Raw genomic sequence first — 15,082 nt, forward strand, 5'->3', positions numbered from 1 at the left:
TACCAAATATTAAGTTCTGCTTTTCTGATGTATCAAATACTTATGTCATGCAATAAAAAGCGAATAAATTATTTAAAAATCATACAATGTGATTTTCTAGATTTTTGTTTTAGATTCCGTCTCTCACAGTTGAAGTGTACCTATGATAAAAATTACAGACCTCTACATGCTTTGTAAGTAGGAAAACCTGCAAAATCAGCAGTATATCAAATACTTGTTCTCCCCACTGTATGTCTGTATGTCTGTATGTCTGTATGTATGTATGTATGTATGTATGTATGTAATATCTCATGTGGTTAGTACCACTGCAGACACCACGGAAAAAGAGCAAATCATCTCCTATTGCCCCTCCTTTATGAAATGATTTACTTGCAGTGACGATCGACCTACCGATCGATTGAGTCCTAATAGTGCTGCTGTTATTATTTTGAAAGCTTTAGAATGATGTGAATTATTCATTCAATGCTTCATGTCTGTGAAATGGAGCTGAAGTAATTTCATTGGTGATTTTCAGTAATGCAGAGTACCTGTGCGTCATGCTGCGCTATGATTCAGTCAGAGTACATACTAGCTTCCAGGTCTGATCGGGTATCCGGTCCATGACTGCACCCAGTAGAGTTGTGGAGGTGGATATGGTAGTCATCACTGCACTCTGGTTCACATATTATTTTTCCTTTTTAACAGGGGTGCAGTGTTTGGTGAAATAGCCCATGAGGTGAAAAAACCCAAAGGAGAGGTCACTGTGGTTCATCTCTTAGCCCTAACCCTGATTGACCCTGCTGCCTACTTTCTCCCACCATCACTCCAAGAGGAGGCTGGGCTCCCTCTGGGTGCAAGAAACACCATGTGCCAAAACTGGAGAGGACTCACCACTGTCCCATAGACCTCCAAACCTCTTGTGAACCTTCCCCTCTAGTCTGAGGACCCTCCTAATCCTCCACATTGCCCACTGGCCAAGATGAAGAAAGTGGCAGCATGGTCAGCAGAGGACGTCTCTGACTGGCTCAGCAAAGAGGACATGCCTGAGTACGTAGATGCCCTCCGTCAGACAGACGGCTCTACTTTGCTCAGGCTCACCAAGGCAGATTTTCAGATGCCCCCCCTCTCGCTAGTATCGTCTGATGGCGGGCAGCATCTGCTGGATCGTCTGGAAACGCTGCGGATAGAGACTCATATCGAGGCTCACAAAAATGGCCACGCAAATGGGCATGCTGGCGGGCTACCTAACGGAACTAGCAAGCTTCATAGGAATGGCACAGTAGAGATGAAGGACTTCAGGATGGAGATGGTCCACATCCCCATCCCTACAATAGAAGCCACGCGCTCCTCGTTCCCTGCCGAGTGGGGGAAGACGGGCATAGCGTTCATCTATGCGGTAGTGTGCTTTGTAACCACCACCGTCGTCATTTCAGTGGTCCATGAGAGAGTGCCGCCAAAGGAGCACACCCCACCACTGCCTGATAAGTTCTTCGACCTGTTTAACAGGGTGGAGTGGGCCTTCTCCATCTGTGAGATTAACGGCATGCTGCTGGTGGGACTCTGGCTTATACAGTGGATTCTACTCAAGCACAGGTACAGTCTAGTTTACTCAATTTATATTTTTATTAAGAATCTGAATTGCAACTGAATGAAAAGGTCATTTTTTTTTTTCTCTCCAGGTCAATTATAGGCAGGCGGTTCTTTTTCATTGTGGGCACACTCTATCTGTACCGGTGTATTACAATGTACATCACCACTCTACCTGTTCCTGGGATGCACTTCAAATGCTCTCCAAAGGTATAATACATACACACTTTATTGTTCTGCCTTTTGTAGGTTGGTTGAGCGTGAAAGACTTCTTTCTTTCTTAACTGCTTTCGGCACCAACGAGCTGAATGGGCAGGTTTTAGCAAAAAATTTGATCTCTTGTAAGCTGAAAGCCTCTGAGTGCTCTCCACTGAACGCTCATTGTAAGATATGTGCATGTCCATTTTTTGTGTGTGAGTAAGAGAAATGTTGAGTGATTGCTTCACTTTTTTTCTAGTCCCTATTAGATAATATTGCAGTTGCTCTTCTAGGAAAACCGTTTCACATCCGTTTACTCAAAGCCACTTTGCAGCATTTCCATTAGGTCAATTGCATATTTAAAATATAAGGTCACAGAAGAATGTCACAATCCCGGCAAAAATGCCGTCGGTGTGTTCTATGCTTGTAGTGCTCATGTGCTGCTGCTAGATTACAAAGCACACTTTGTGCTACTTTCTATTTCAACAATACTTTATGGGTTAATAGTTATTTGAGATATAATCATTATATAATGATTCATTTACAAAAAAGCAGTATATGCTCATATAATATAGTGCACTGTTATGTATGTGATTTACCCAACAGCTACATCATTATGCAAGGGATAATAGTGCTGAGTGCTTCAACAATTTGAAAGGGGACATTGTTCATACAGTATGAAGTATTTTAACACTGTCTTACGATATTTTCTCTGTTCTCTATTTTCTGTCAGTCATCAGAACCACATAATGGAAGGAACATGATGTAACTGATGGCTGTTTCTCTTTCAGCTTCTCGGGAACTGGGAGGCACAGATGAGGAGAATAATGAAGATGATTGCTGGTGGGGGCCTATCTATCACAGGCTCCCACACCATGTGTGGCGATTACCTGTATAGTGGCCACACCGTCATGTTAACGCTAACGTACCTCTTCATCAAAGAGTGTAAGTTCCACTGTGTTGACACTGTAGTTTACATAAGAATGTAAAGGAAGAGTTTTGCCTTTAAGCCATATATGAAGCTCATTTTACTTTCTCACAGTCTTGTGTTTATATACATGAATATGCAGCAGATCATTTGACAACCCCATCTGCCCTAATCTTTCTTCAGAAGGTCAGTTCAGATGTCAAAAGAAGGATGTACTAATCGTAAATGGTGACCGGGCTGTGTTCCCACATTTTAAAGGCCAAGAGCAAGCAGGGTGGCTCAGCTAAATCAAAATATGGACCAAAATAAAAACATTTGCTCACTCTCCAGTTTCATAATTTGCTTGCTTTTGCAACACGATTCTCAATAATGTCAGGAAATGTAGACAAAGGAAATGGCGAGGCGCTGTCTCCTCACACGTCTGTTCACATGTTTCAGCTGTTGGGACACTGCTCTGTTACATAACAGAATTTTCTGTTGCTCTGCAAATATTGCCATTATCTGACTTCATTCAGTTTGCACCCTGACATGGTTCACCACTAAGCACAAGTGTCAGAAGTATTATCGTTTTAACTGTTAATGCTTTAAAGTTGTGATTTCTCATGTAAGATTTGAGTCAACAGTTGTTTCCTCTGTTACATCACATGGTATCACTATGCTTTTCCACGCAGCAGTGACATCTAGAGGTGAAAAGTGGAACAGTTTGACAAAAGATCCAAAGTTCTTCTGAACTTTTGGCTATAAATAGTGTTTCCCCACCAACAAGCTGACGCTCACTGACCTGAATGGCCCATTTAGCTGTAAAAGAGAATTCCCTAGAGTTGATACTGATGAGTTGGATCCGAGTCCCTGGTGTATTAACCCTGCTTGTGTGTTTTTTTTTGTTTGATTGGCAGATTCCCCCAAGCGGCTCTGGTGGTACCAGTGGTTTTGCTGGACATTGAGTGCTGTGGGGATTTTCTGTATCCTGCTGGCCCATGACCACTACACTGTGGATGTGGTGGTTGCATACTTCATCACTACACGCCTCTTTTGGTGGTACCACACTATGGCCAACCAGCAAGTGAGTGCTGCACAAGTTATGTTTCTCCACTGGATTGTGAATAGTTCACCAATTTGAGAAATTCTCATAGTCACTTTGTTTCTGAGAGTTATATGAGAAGATTGAATCCACTCTTATATCTGTAGGCTGAATATGCAGCTATACTCAGTAGCTAAATAGCTTTTCTTAGCTTAAAGACTGGAGATTGTCCTGCGCACAACACTCCAGTTGTTTTTACACTTTGGCTTTTGTATGGATTACATTATTGAGATATGAAATGTAAATTTGTGAGCTTTATGGGAGCCGGTAGGCGGGAATTTTGGACACAGCCAAGGCTAGCTGTTTGCCCTGTTTCCAGTCTTTGTGCTAATGTAAGCTAACCGTCTACTGACTGTAGCCTCATTTAGCTTACAGACAAAAGAATTGTATCAATCTTATCATATAACTCTTGCCAAGAGAGTGAATAAGCATATTTGCCAAAATGTCCAACTATTCCTTTTTAATATATATGGCTTTACAGATTTTTGCATCAGTGTGATGAAGTATCTTGAGTTTTAAGGTATTCAAATCACTGGATTTGCCAAATGAATATATTTCTGTCTGTTATTTTAGCTTTACATTGTTACTGTATCTGATTTTCCGCTTGTCCACTGCTGTCCGTGTTAAAATCTGTACGTAATAAATACGTATATATATATATATATATATATATATAATATATATATTCATTAAGATATTTTAATGACGCTGCTAATTTGTAAATTTGTGTCCTTTTTTGTTTTGTTTCAGTCGCTGAAGGAGACATCACAGAGTAACCCATTCTCGCGGGTGTGGTGGTACAGACTGTTCCAATACTTTGAAGAGAATGTCAACGGCACGGTCCCTCGGAGCTATCAGCTGCCATTTTCGTGGCGAGTGTTGCAGTGGAACCGCGGCGTGAAGTACAGCAGACTGGACATCCAGTGACCCTTATTATGTCAAAGCAGGCGGAGGACTATGACTTCCATAAGTGCTGTTTATACCCATGGAAGATGACACTGTTAAATGTAGCGCTGTCCTTTCACCTCTAGTAACAGAGACATCCCTGTCCAAATGGGTAGCACTGTGACCCACTTGGTATTTTTGCTTTCTCTCGTCCTTTTTCTCTCCTGGTAGTATTTGTCAACACAGAGCACTAATTTATATTTGTTTTGTGTCTTTTCCTCTTCGTGAGCCACATAACAGTTGCTGCTTTTGTACCACATCTATGGAGCATTTAGAAAAACCTCTAAAACTCAACAGTTTTTGGCATAAGGACTCAAATTTTGTTTTCCCCTCTCTGCACAAAACCATAGTTAATGTCTTCATGTTCTTACAAGATTTTTAGTGCAAATGGTGTCAATCAAATGCTTATTTGATAACCAAAATGCCATAAGCATTTTCCTTTTTTTTATAGCAAATTACTTTTTGTAAACAGTCCTTGCTAAAATGAGTCAAAAGGTGCAAAAAATAATTTTTTTAAGTATGTCAAACTTTATTTTTCAAAAAACAATGATGTCCAAGAAAAGATTTTTAGATTTTTACCTTTTTCAAGACGGACCTGAGAGCATAAGAATCTAACGTGGTATAACAATATTCCAGTGCCTTTCTTAGCTTGATTGTAAAACAGTACAAGTAATATGTGTCTTGTGTCTCTCTGCCGCGGGTGTAACCACACCCTGGTGCGAGGTGGTACATAGTTAACAGTCTCGTGAATTCCATGAATGTAAAAACAACTACGCCAGCCTTACCAGAAAATTGGTTTTCCCCAAATTTAAGTGCAGTCAGTGAAATGTCCCGTTTATTTATTGAAGCTTTATGATGTCTATGTTTAGTTGGTTAATGCTGTTCTAACAGAAAAAAAGACTGTTAATTGTATTTTTTTGTCTAACATTTCATTTTTACCAGTCAGTCTTTAACCAACACCAGCCATGTTCAAACCCTGATCATTGATGCTCAGTCTCCTATGGACACCACATTCGCTAGTTTTACTTTGCACCACAGTATCTGCTAGACATCACTGCCTGATTAGAAATTGGATAAGAAATGTCTCTAAATGGCAGAGTGAAGTTAAATCTGGAGATAATGAGCTCCTCTCTTGTTCCCCACATTAAGTCCCATTTTGAAATCAGAATTATCCTCATTACGGTCTTGTCTTGTAACCTTATTGGTGATGAGGTCTAGAGGAAAATGTTAAATTTAAGGAACAGAACAGAAGCTTCAGGCAACGTTTCTGAGTATGTCTGTAATGGTATGGGCTTGGTACAGGTTGACAGTGTATCCTCTACATTGTCTCCTAAAGTGCAACGATCTTTTGGAGAAGAAGCAAACACTCAACGTGAAACTTGTGTGTGGGGAATAAGCTGAAGCATGATGATGCGCAGAGCTGCATATATATTTTGCCGCATATGTGCAAACAGGATAACAGATTTCCATGAATGTGAAAGTGCATCCTTTTATTGATGATCATATCATGTACACATTTACATGGTGTTTTGCTTTTCTTTTGTCTTAACTATGACTGAACTGAAAAGAGTAAGTATTAGATTTAACTTTTATTTTAAATTAAAGAGATAAGCTTTGATGAAGAAAAATTGCACTAAGCTTTAGATTATACAAAATCCAAATAAATAATAATTATGAGGTGACTAATTTCTTAATGTTGTCAAAAAGAGGAGGTGAGGAAATAACATTATTTTCGACATGAGCTTATGAAGGTAATAGCTTTCAATGCCAACATGACGCTTTATTTTTGAGACAAATTAGAGACTTGCCCTCCTTCTTGTAGCACTGTCCAGTCATTTCATGTTTCTCAGAGAACGGCAGTTTTTAAGAGCACAGCAGCTTCCACGCAAACGGCCATATAGAGTTGTTTGAAGTAATGGTCCCAACAGGGCTCTCTAATAATGATTGAGGGCTTTGATAAGGATTTAGGTTGGAGTTAATGTTTGTCCTATAGTTTGCCAATTAAGTTGGATTGTTTTTTTTTTGTTTGTTTTTTTTTGTCTCCAAGAAATCAAAACTGGTTATCGTATATGTTTCTCTGTAAACTTCTCACCTTGTCCCTATTTTGTGCGTATACCAGATGTTTGTAAGATATGATAAAGGATTCTACTTGGGATGCTTTTGAATAAAACATTTTACTATAATGTATTTGATTTTTACTGGCTGTCTCTTTCTTTAAAGGTTTTTTCTTACAGCAGATCACGCTTGTCCTTGTGCTGAAAGATGACATCATGGCAGACCCAGTAACAGCCAGCAGATGGACACATTGAGTCGCATGAATTAGACCTGTATAGTGAGGGGGTGGCCTCTCCCTCCCAAAATATGTTTTTGCTTCCAGTATGTATTTGTGGACTCCACCTACTGCAAGTATGTCTGATAGAGTCACTTCCTCCATTAATGCTGCTCATTCTGGGCTTGTTGACCCTTCAAATGTGTCTTCCCGTAACCTCTCTTCTCATCCACCCAGATGTTTACAGTCAGACAGTTCAATAAACTGCTGAGCATGAGGTTTTTAAATAAACACACAGCACCTACGCACGCTTACACATAGTTTTCTAGCCTCATGTAGCCACTGATGCACAGTTAATAGAAACAACCTTAAGCGCCTGAAAGTATTTGTCTGCAACACTTAATACATTACTGAATGAATAACTAAGTTAAAGCTTGGGAAACACATTGCTAGGTATTCTTTATTGTCAGTTTAACACTCAAAAAATCACGCATATCTGCCTCATCGGGACTATGTGGGTGTATTTTGAATAAATTTGATAAGACAGCTGCCTTGCAGCCAACAAAAGCCCCACATCACAAATGTTGCTCAATTCTGATAGTTGTGGCATCACCCTTTCCAAAACTGATTCCCAAACCAGTGGAGAGAGTACAGGCAAAACTAAAACACAGAAAATTTCTTTGGCCAAACAACCACAACTGGTAAGGTTTCTCTAGGCCTTTGAAGACGGCCAAAATTTAAAGTTAGCTACTGACTTTCGCCTAATTTCACTCAAGGAATGAAGTTGTGAACGTACTGATTGAAGTCTAACGTTGACGTGTCCAAAAAAATGTTATCTTGCAAACGACCAAAGGGCTGCTCCCAGTGCTGATTATTGCGGAATCTCGCCACAGCAGCCCTTAGGGGGTACGAGATATCCAAAACTAATTAGATCAGGACCTCAGTTGCTGATAGATTGTTGCTGGGGTTTCCTGCGCTTGCCTGCTAAAAGACCAAGCGGTCCTCACAATTCCTTGGATGACAAGGGACATCTATTTATCTCGAGCTAGCTCCTCGGCCAGCTGGAGAATTTGCTGGCACCCTGGAGGGACTGCGCTGGCCAGCCAAGGCAAAGTCCCACACACTCTACTGTACACAGTCGAATGAGGGAGGGGGAAGAGGGAGTCTGTGCTCTTAACATCTTATAGTTTCGGCTGACTTCATTAAATAGGCCAGAGTGATGCTCTCAGGACAGTTCGCCACTTAATGTGGCTTAAAATATTTTAATTATGCAGTCTGTACGGTGGACAGGAGACGGACTGTGTTCTTAATTACTGTCACCTTGCGTTTGAGAGTTTTGGGAGGGAAAATGCTTTGTGTGTTGGACTTTCTTTTGGCTCATGTTGTTAGAGTAGTTGGGTGTTATTCAAATCTTATCTGGAAATGATTTTAGTACATGAATAATGTGTGTGCATATGAAAATGCAGCCTGTTTTCCAGTTTGGCCACGCTCTACGCTCCTTTGTCCATCAATCATTTTCCTAAAGAAGACATTTTCTACTTGCCTCAATATGTGAAAACAAACTTTACTTTTACAGTTACAGGACTATATCATAATACATACTAACTGCTGCTGTAGAGTAACCTACCGTCCCTCAAGGCACTGAAGCCAAGAGAAACAAAGGTCTGATTCATGGGTTCACAAGCAAATTCTATTCTATTCTCAGCAGTGCTGCGGTCCTTCACCATAATACCATACTTAGTCTATGAAGATAATGTTGTTGGAGTGCAAATGGAGTTTTGTCTATTAATGGATGGCTTGGAAAGTGGGTGGTATGAGAAAGAGGGATTTGGGTAATAAAACTGTCATAGTGTACAATCATGTTCTGTAGTCCTCATCCCCTCCTTTGCTTTTACTGGTGATCGTTAATGGATAGAAACACACACACACACACACACACACTTTTACAAGCATAACGTCTGTTAATTGTTTGATGTCTTGTGAAGATGAATAAATTATAAGTTTAAACATGAATTCCTCCCAATGTCTCTCTATTTTTTCAATCATTTTTCTAGTGTCGTGAAGTGTTTTTGCAGTGCATGGGGATAGCAATGTGTATCCTCCTCTGACTAATATCTGTAATGAGTGATGCTGCTTTTTCAGCCACTTGGGGGCAGTTGAGACTAGTGAACACAACATTGACATATCGTCACCTTTTAAAATTTGAAGACTTTTTGGTCTATTTTATCTCTTTTTAAAATGGAACATCTTTGGGTTTTGGACTGTTGGTTGGACAAAACAAACTATTTTAAAGATGTTAACTTTGTGATGCTATGTTTCATTATTTTGTGACATTTTATAGATTATTATATATATATATTATTATTATATATTATAATAATTATCATATAAAATATATGATTGAACAATTAATTGACACATGGAAGCGCCAAGTCAAAGGCCAAAGAAAAGGTAAACCAAAACAGTAAGGTTGTGGGCCAGACAGCTAAACAATCAGCTGAAACTCACTTTAAAGCTCCTTAAGCTGAGTGGAGCTGTAAATTCAGGTGATAATTTTCTGTATGTTTCATCACTATGTGTGACCCTTTTCACATTGTTTTCACGTTGTCATGTGATACTTAAAAATGTTGATTACATTATTTTATATTTTTGAGATGAGACGAGGTCACAACGCTACACAGTTTTTACACCTAGAGCGTTTCATTTCAAGTTATGACTCGAGACTTGATATCAAACATATATGACTGCTGCTCCTGAAGATGGCTGACGGTTATAATGATGATTATTTTCATCACACACACCATTATCAGGGCTGGTGAGATGTAAAGCCACTCCCTTCGCACACATCTGAAGAGGCCATGAAATTGACCAGAGCTTAGAGGCAACTGTGTCAACCCCACCGTGCTAACCACTAAAGTTTATCCTCATCTCGCCACGCTCTGTCAGTTGGGCCAACACTCCCTACAGCATTTAACCAATTGAAATTGCATTGCGGTTTCAGTCCATTGACCGCTGGAGAGGTGACTCAGTAACTGGCCGTTATAACAGCCAACATGTCATGGCGATAATTTTCAGTGGTGGAGGTCACCCCCGGGCCGTGTCATGCTCTAAGAAGGTCTGAGGCAGGAGGTCAAACCCCAGCCTCATTGTGCTGTAAGGCTGGGATATGGTAAGCGCCTTTGCTTCCCCTACTTTCTGTAAGTTTTGGACAGAGTCAGAGCTGGAAGCATGTGAGAGAGTGACACACTGTATGATGTAACATGTCAAAAGTCATCTCACACCAACTGAGGGGACACTCGTGACTGATGGAAACAGTTTCTGTGCCATCTGTCCACAGTCCTCGCCACCAGTGCTGGCACAGCGGACTGAACAAACAGAAAACGTCCTCAGTCGAGAAGAGGCCTCATGGTGCTTTCAGACCAAAAGCGAAGCGAGCGTTCGGCGTGGGGCGTTTACATACAAAGTCAATGCAAAGACGTGTAGACGCGATTTCCTGTCGGGCGGCTGGAAGTGACTCGAAGGGGGCGGTGCCTGCAACGCAAAGGCCAACGTGAAGGTCATGTGACTCGCTTAAGTTGAAAATATTCAACTCATGCGAGAAAGTCGCATGACGCTGAGTCACGATAGCCTATCAGCATTGATATTGTCCGTACGTCACCGATGGCTTCAGAGCGTTGTGTGCAGAGGGCCAGGCAGAGCGGGCGATTGAAAATCTGCTGGCCGGCGGAGAGCTGCTTAACTTGGGGGAGAGGAGCAGGGAGCAGCGCTCCAGCTTTTGGAAAAATAAACACCCATAGTCGGACTGGATTATGCTCTGACAACTACGCCGTTTGCCCACGGGAGAAGCTCGGAGTAAACTGCTTTCATTAAATTAGCTTTTCACTTTAGTTTTTGGGATTACAACGTTGATTTATCTTCACTCAAGCTTCTCAGCAGTTAGATTCCATGCACATCCAGTTCCAGTATTGTTGTTAGTGTAATTTAGCACGCAGAGCTCTGTTGGACTACTACTTCAATTTTACATAAAAACTGGACATTGCTGGGAGAAAAGAAAGCGAGGAGGTTGAACTAACTTTATTCCAGCTATCGTTTTACTTTACTGTGACCAAGTTAGCATAGCATAGCCCTGATCGATCTGAATTCCATTCAGAAAACAAACATTTTAGAAGTTGTTGTCCTGCTGTCTTGCTGACAGACCTGATAAAGCATGAATTCATATGTTTAACAAATCTCCATCATATTGTAGTTATTTCGGCATCAGTTTAACCTGTTTATTGCTATTTAATTACAGCAGAATGTTTATTTGGATTCATACAGTTGTAGTAATGGCTAGTTGTCTTTATTCATGTTATCGCGTTGTGTGCGAACACTCAGCAGTTGTCCAGCGATAAAACCCCACGAGGAAAGCGTTGCATGGATTAAATTCGTGTTTGGTCTGAATGCCGCATCAGTCATCTCACCACACTACATGGAAGGACGATTTTTAATGCAACATCCTTGAACAGACACTTTGATTTCTGGCTCTCTGAGTTGTTAATTTTTGTTGAGGGATTTTGGAAACAGGCCATGTTGGTTTGGGTGAGGATGGCAGACTGATTCCTGTCAGATCCAGGTTGTCAAAGTGTCATTTAGACAGAGACCACACCGCTGCTGAACTGTGGCTCTAATGGCAACTATTGATCACAGTAATGTGGATTTAGTTTGTCTTCCTATTTCAGTGACAATATGCCTTACTTAAAGCTGGGGTAGGCAACATTGGAGAACTAGCAAGAGACGGCTAGATTTTTTGATATCCAACTGAAAAAATCTCAGGAGGCCTGAAGGAAGGGGGTGGGACCGAATTAAATGATTGGCCGTATCGATTACAGTCCTGCGACAGCCACAGATACAGAATTTTGTTCTTTTTTTGTCAGAGCATTTCATTTATTGATTGCTTTCAGCATGTTAAGAGAATTTCAAGAAATATAACAAAAAATGCTATGAAATTGAAAAGCAGTGTTTGACTGCCCTCTCTGGTTGAAAGTTTCAACACTGTTTCACCTCTGACCACAGCTAGCACCACTGATAGGTGTGGTCAGAAGTGAGCTGTGACCACACCCAACAGTGTCATGGGGTCCTGAAGTACATCTGCATCAAGAACATCATCAAATGAAAACACTGGCGGTCAGCAAAAACAAAAATTTCAACTGATGTTAAGTGACTGCTTGAAATTATTTTCGACCACTTGGAGGCAGCTCAACAAGCTGTACACACAACATTGACTTATTGTTTATGCGGTGCTGCGCAGTGCTGACTTAACGTGATGCACGCTCGACTTAAAATAAGGCATGCTGGTTAGAAATTGTGTCCGACTTTCGCCCAGCGCTGCAAAACGTTACCATGTCACATGACATTAAAACCTTGTGGGAGCAAGGCGGCTGCAGTTGCTTTTCTCTGGCTGCACAAAGTTAGAACCACCTTTTGCCTGATCTCGCAGCATTTTTCTTTGCAAATGCCGCGAGATCAGTCATTCGATCAGCTCACAGTAAGCTCATGCAGGTAGAATGTGTCCGACTTGACGGCGCTGTTTTTATTCCCCGCCTCTGCAGTCGCCTGCAGCTAACATTAGACTATAAAGTCGGCAAAAGTCAGCCGCAGTCATCTCAAACGCATCTATTATCAGCATCAATATCAGCATCCACTCTTCTTTTAGCTCTGTTTTGGTCTTCACGAACTCCTGAGGGAAATGTCTGGCTAGCTAGTCGCTAACTATGTATTTGGTGCTGGTTGGATAAATCTAAATTTTCTTGCTGGAAACAGCACTGATGAGAGAGCAGTGAGAGTGAACCAAAACAATAAATGCAGTGTGCCATCAAACCAATAAAAAAAAGCAATAAACTGGAAGCTAAAAAGCTGCATAGAGTGGAGGTAATTAATGTCCTCTGGCTTCATCACAACGAACGACCATACATGATCTATTGTTGATCTAAAAATATTGATTAGAGCAGCTTTAATATATACCTTGAAGAAGGCCAAGTCTCTGGATATTTCAATCCAGGGCGTCCTAATCTTCAGAGTGGACAGGTAAAAGCACCACCTATGTGTGGTACTGTCCCACCGTGGGGTCAAGTCCTGTCAACTGAACTCACACAGGAAATGGTTTTTCATTTTCTGTATGACCATGTCCCTGTAGCGCATGTACCTGTAGCTACGTCCTGTAAAAGCCCACAATGAAAAGTGAATGTATCTGCATCCAGGAAATGACTAAAAAAACGATCCTTTGATGATTCTCAGTGGGTTGTTGAGTAGCACTGATGATGATTCTTGGCAATCGCTGTATTGTCATGCTTTGTATCGAGCCCCACTGCCTGACTAACTGCTACACGTGCATCATTTTCTAACGCCAAAAGCCTCAAAAAGCCGCGCAGAACAGACAGCTGCCTTTGATCCAAGATGTCATTGTGACTTCTTAGCTTACAGATGGCATTTGGACGCTATGAAAGAAGAACAAAGCTTTGATCAGCAGACAGGGAAACGGGAAAATGTCAGACTCTGCAAAGTCTTATGTAACACTGTATGGGACTGTCAGTAAGTTACAACATTACCAGGGACTAAATAATGACCATATATAGAGAGCGCTGAGGCTGTTGAAGCCAGAAAGCCAACAAACTGCAGAAAGTGTCCTGAAGCAAAATGCTGGAGCACTACCTGCTATACCCACAGTATAATCCTCTGTAGTTCAGCAGAGCACCAAAGCACATGGCTGAAGAGATCTCAACCCATCACACAATCTTCAAGATAACTGTTATTTTGAACGTCGTAGTCTGAGGCTGTAATCTTTGATTTTAAAAGGAGACTAACCCTGTAAAGTAGACCCTGTAAAAGCACACTCAGGCTCTGTTCCATCTTTAATGTATTTTTTAAAAGCTGATTTATGTACCTGATCCTCTCAAGTCTGCTGTGTTAAGTAATCGTGTTTTTTTTTGGCCGTGGGAATATTAACTTTTGCTCTACTATAAATAAGTAGAAAGGAGGTTCCTGTAAAAAAACACTCGGGATCAGATAAAAAAAGTGATATATAAGTTTGACGTGTCTTAAAAGGCAATAATAGGTAGATATCAGAGAGACACTGCTGCTGAAATCTATATAGGATGGTGAGCATGTCCACTGAGTGGTGCTGTTTCTTGATAAGCATGTATAAGGTCAAAGGGGAGACGTGCATGGCTTATTTACTGCAGCGCACTTAACGAAAAGAGTGATCACGCCTGCAACATGAAGGCCATGCCTAACTTTGAACCAGATATCTCCAAGCGCTCCTCCAGGCTGCGTCATCCACCAGTTTTTTTTTTCTCCCTCCACAGCGGTGAACAGCGATGTGCTCTCATCCAGAAAACATGGTCAGATTTTTTTTACTGTATTTTCAAAGTCACAAGGGTCTCTCTTGACTAAAAGCAGGGACAGTACGTTGTTACGTAATACAGACACGGATGCATCCAAGCATCTATGAAGAACGTCTCTCTGTTTCTGTTAATATCTCTCACACTAAGAAAGAGATGGCCACTCAGCTCGTGCATATTACATTAGTGAGCAGTTGCCTCTGGAGGCCCTTCCAGTTATTCTGGGTGAGCTCCTATAGCGCCATGTGATGTCGATTAGAAATGAAGCCATAGTGATTAATGATAAGATAATGAAGCCATAATGATTGCCTAGTAGCCATGTCGTTGGCTACTAGGCAACTGCAACGTAGCGCAAATAAGCAACATCGCAAGAGGAGCCGCAGATAAGATCTCACTCTCTTCTAATATCAATCAGGCTTGTCTTTGTTATGCAAAAATGGCAATTGCATTTGCACGTACTCAACAGTGAGCCAGCACCTTCTTGCTGAAGGATGGTTTCTTGAATCAGACATCAAAGCAGATCGGCGCATTCAGTTGCCAAAGAAAATTAATGATGCTTTTTTTATCACAGTCACTCACTCTTTTCAACAGGGTGAGTTGGGAAAACACCCAAATTGTTAATGGCCGACTTGCAACAAAAAGAACGAGACAAAGCGATTGCAGAAAAACAAAAAAGACGTCCCAGTGTGTGTTTTATTTTTATCAAGGTGGCGGAGAGG

The 15,082-nt window shown here is 41.1% G+C and overlaps 1 protein-coding gene across 1 annotated transcript in view; it reads left to right on the forward strand.

The window, feature by feature from the left end:
- LOC123984204 (phosphatidylcholine:ceramide cholinephosphotransferase 1-like) overlaps positions 1-6,905 on the forward strand; it is an 18,050-nt gene extending 11,145 nt beyond the window's left edge. The window contains exons 2-6 of the mRNA XM_046070969.1: positions 685-1,572; positions 1,659-1,776; positions 2,556-2,709; positions 3,589-3,755; positions 4,524-6,905. Coding sequence (XP_045926925.1) covers positions 959-1,572; positions 1,659-1,776; positions 2,556-2,709; positions 3,589-3,755; positions 4,524-4,700 — 1,230 coding nt within the window. The 5' untranslated portion in view covers positions 685-958 and the 3' untranslated portion in view covers positions 4,701-6,905. The remainder of the gene's footprint in view (positions 1-684; positions 1,573-1,658; positions 1,777-2,555; positions 2,710-3,588; positions 3,756-4,523) is intronic.
- Positions 6,906-15,082: the final 8,177 nt, after the last annotated feature.

The sequence above is a fragment of the Micropterus dolomieu genome, linkage group LG15, assembly GCF_021292245.1.
Source record: "Micropterus dolomieu isolate WLL.071019.BEF.003 ecotype Adirondacks linkage group LG15, ASM2129224v1, whole genome shotgun sequence".
NCBI classification, from domain to species: domain Eukaryota; kingdom Metazoa; phylum Chordata; class Actinopteri; order Centrarchiformes; family Centrarchidae; genus Micropterus; species Micropterus dolomieu.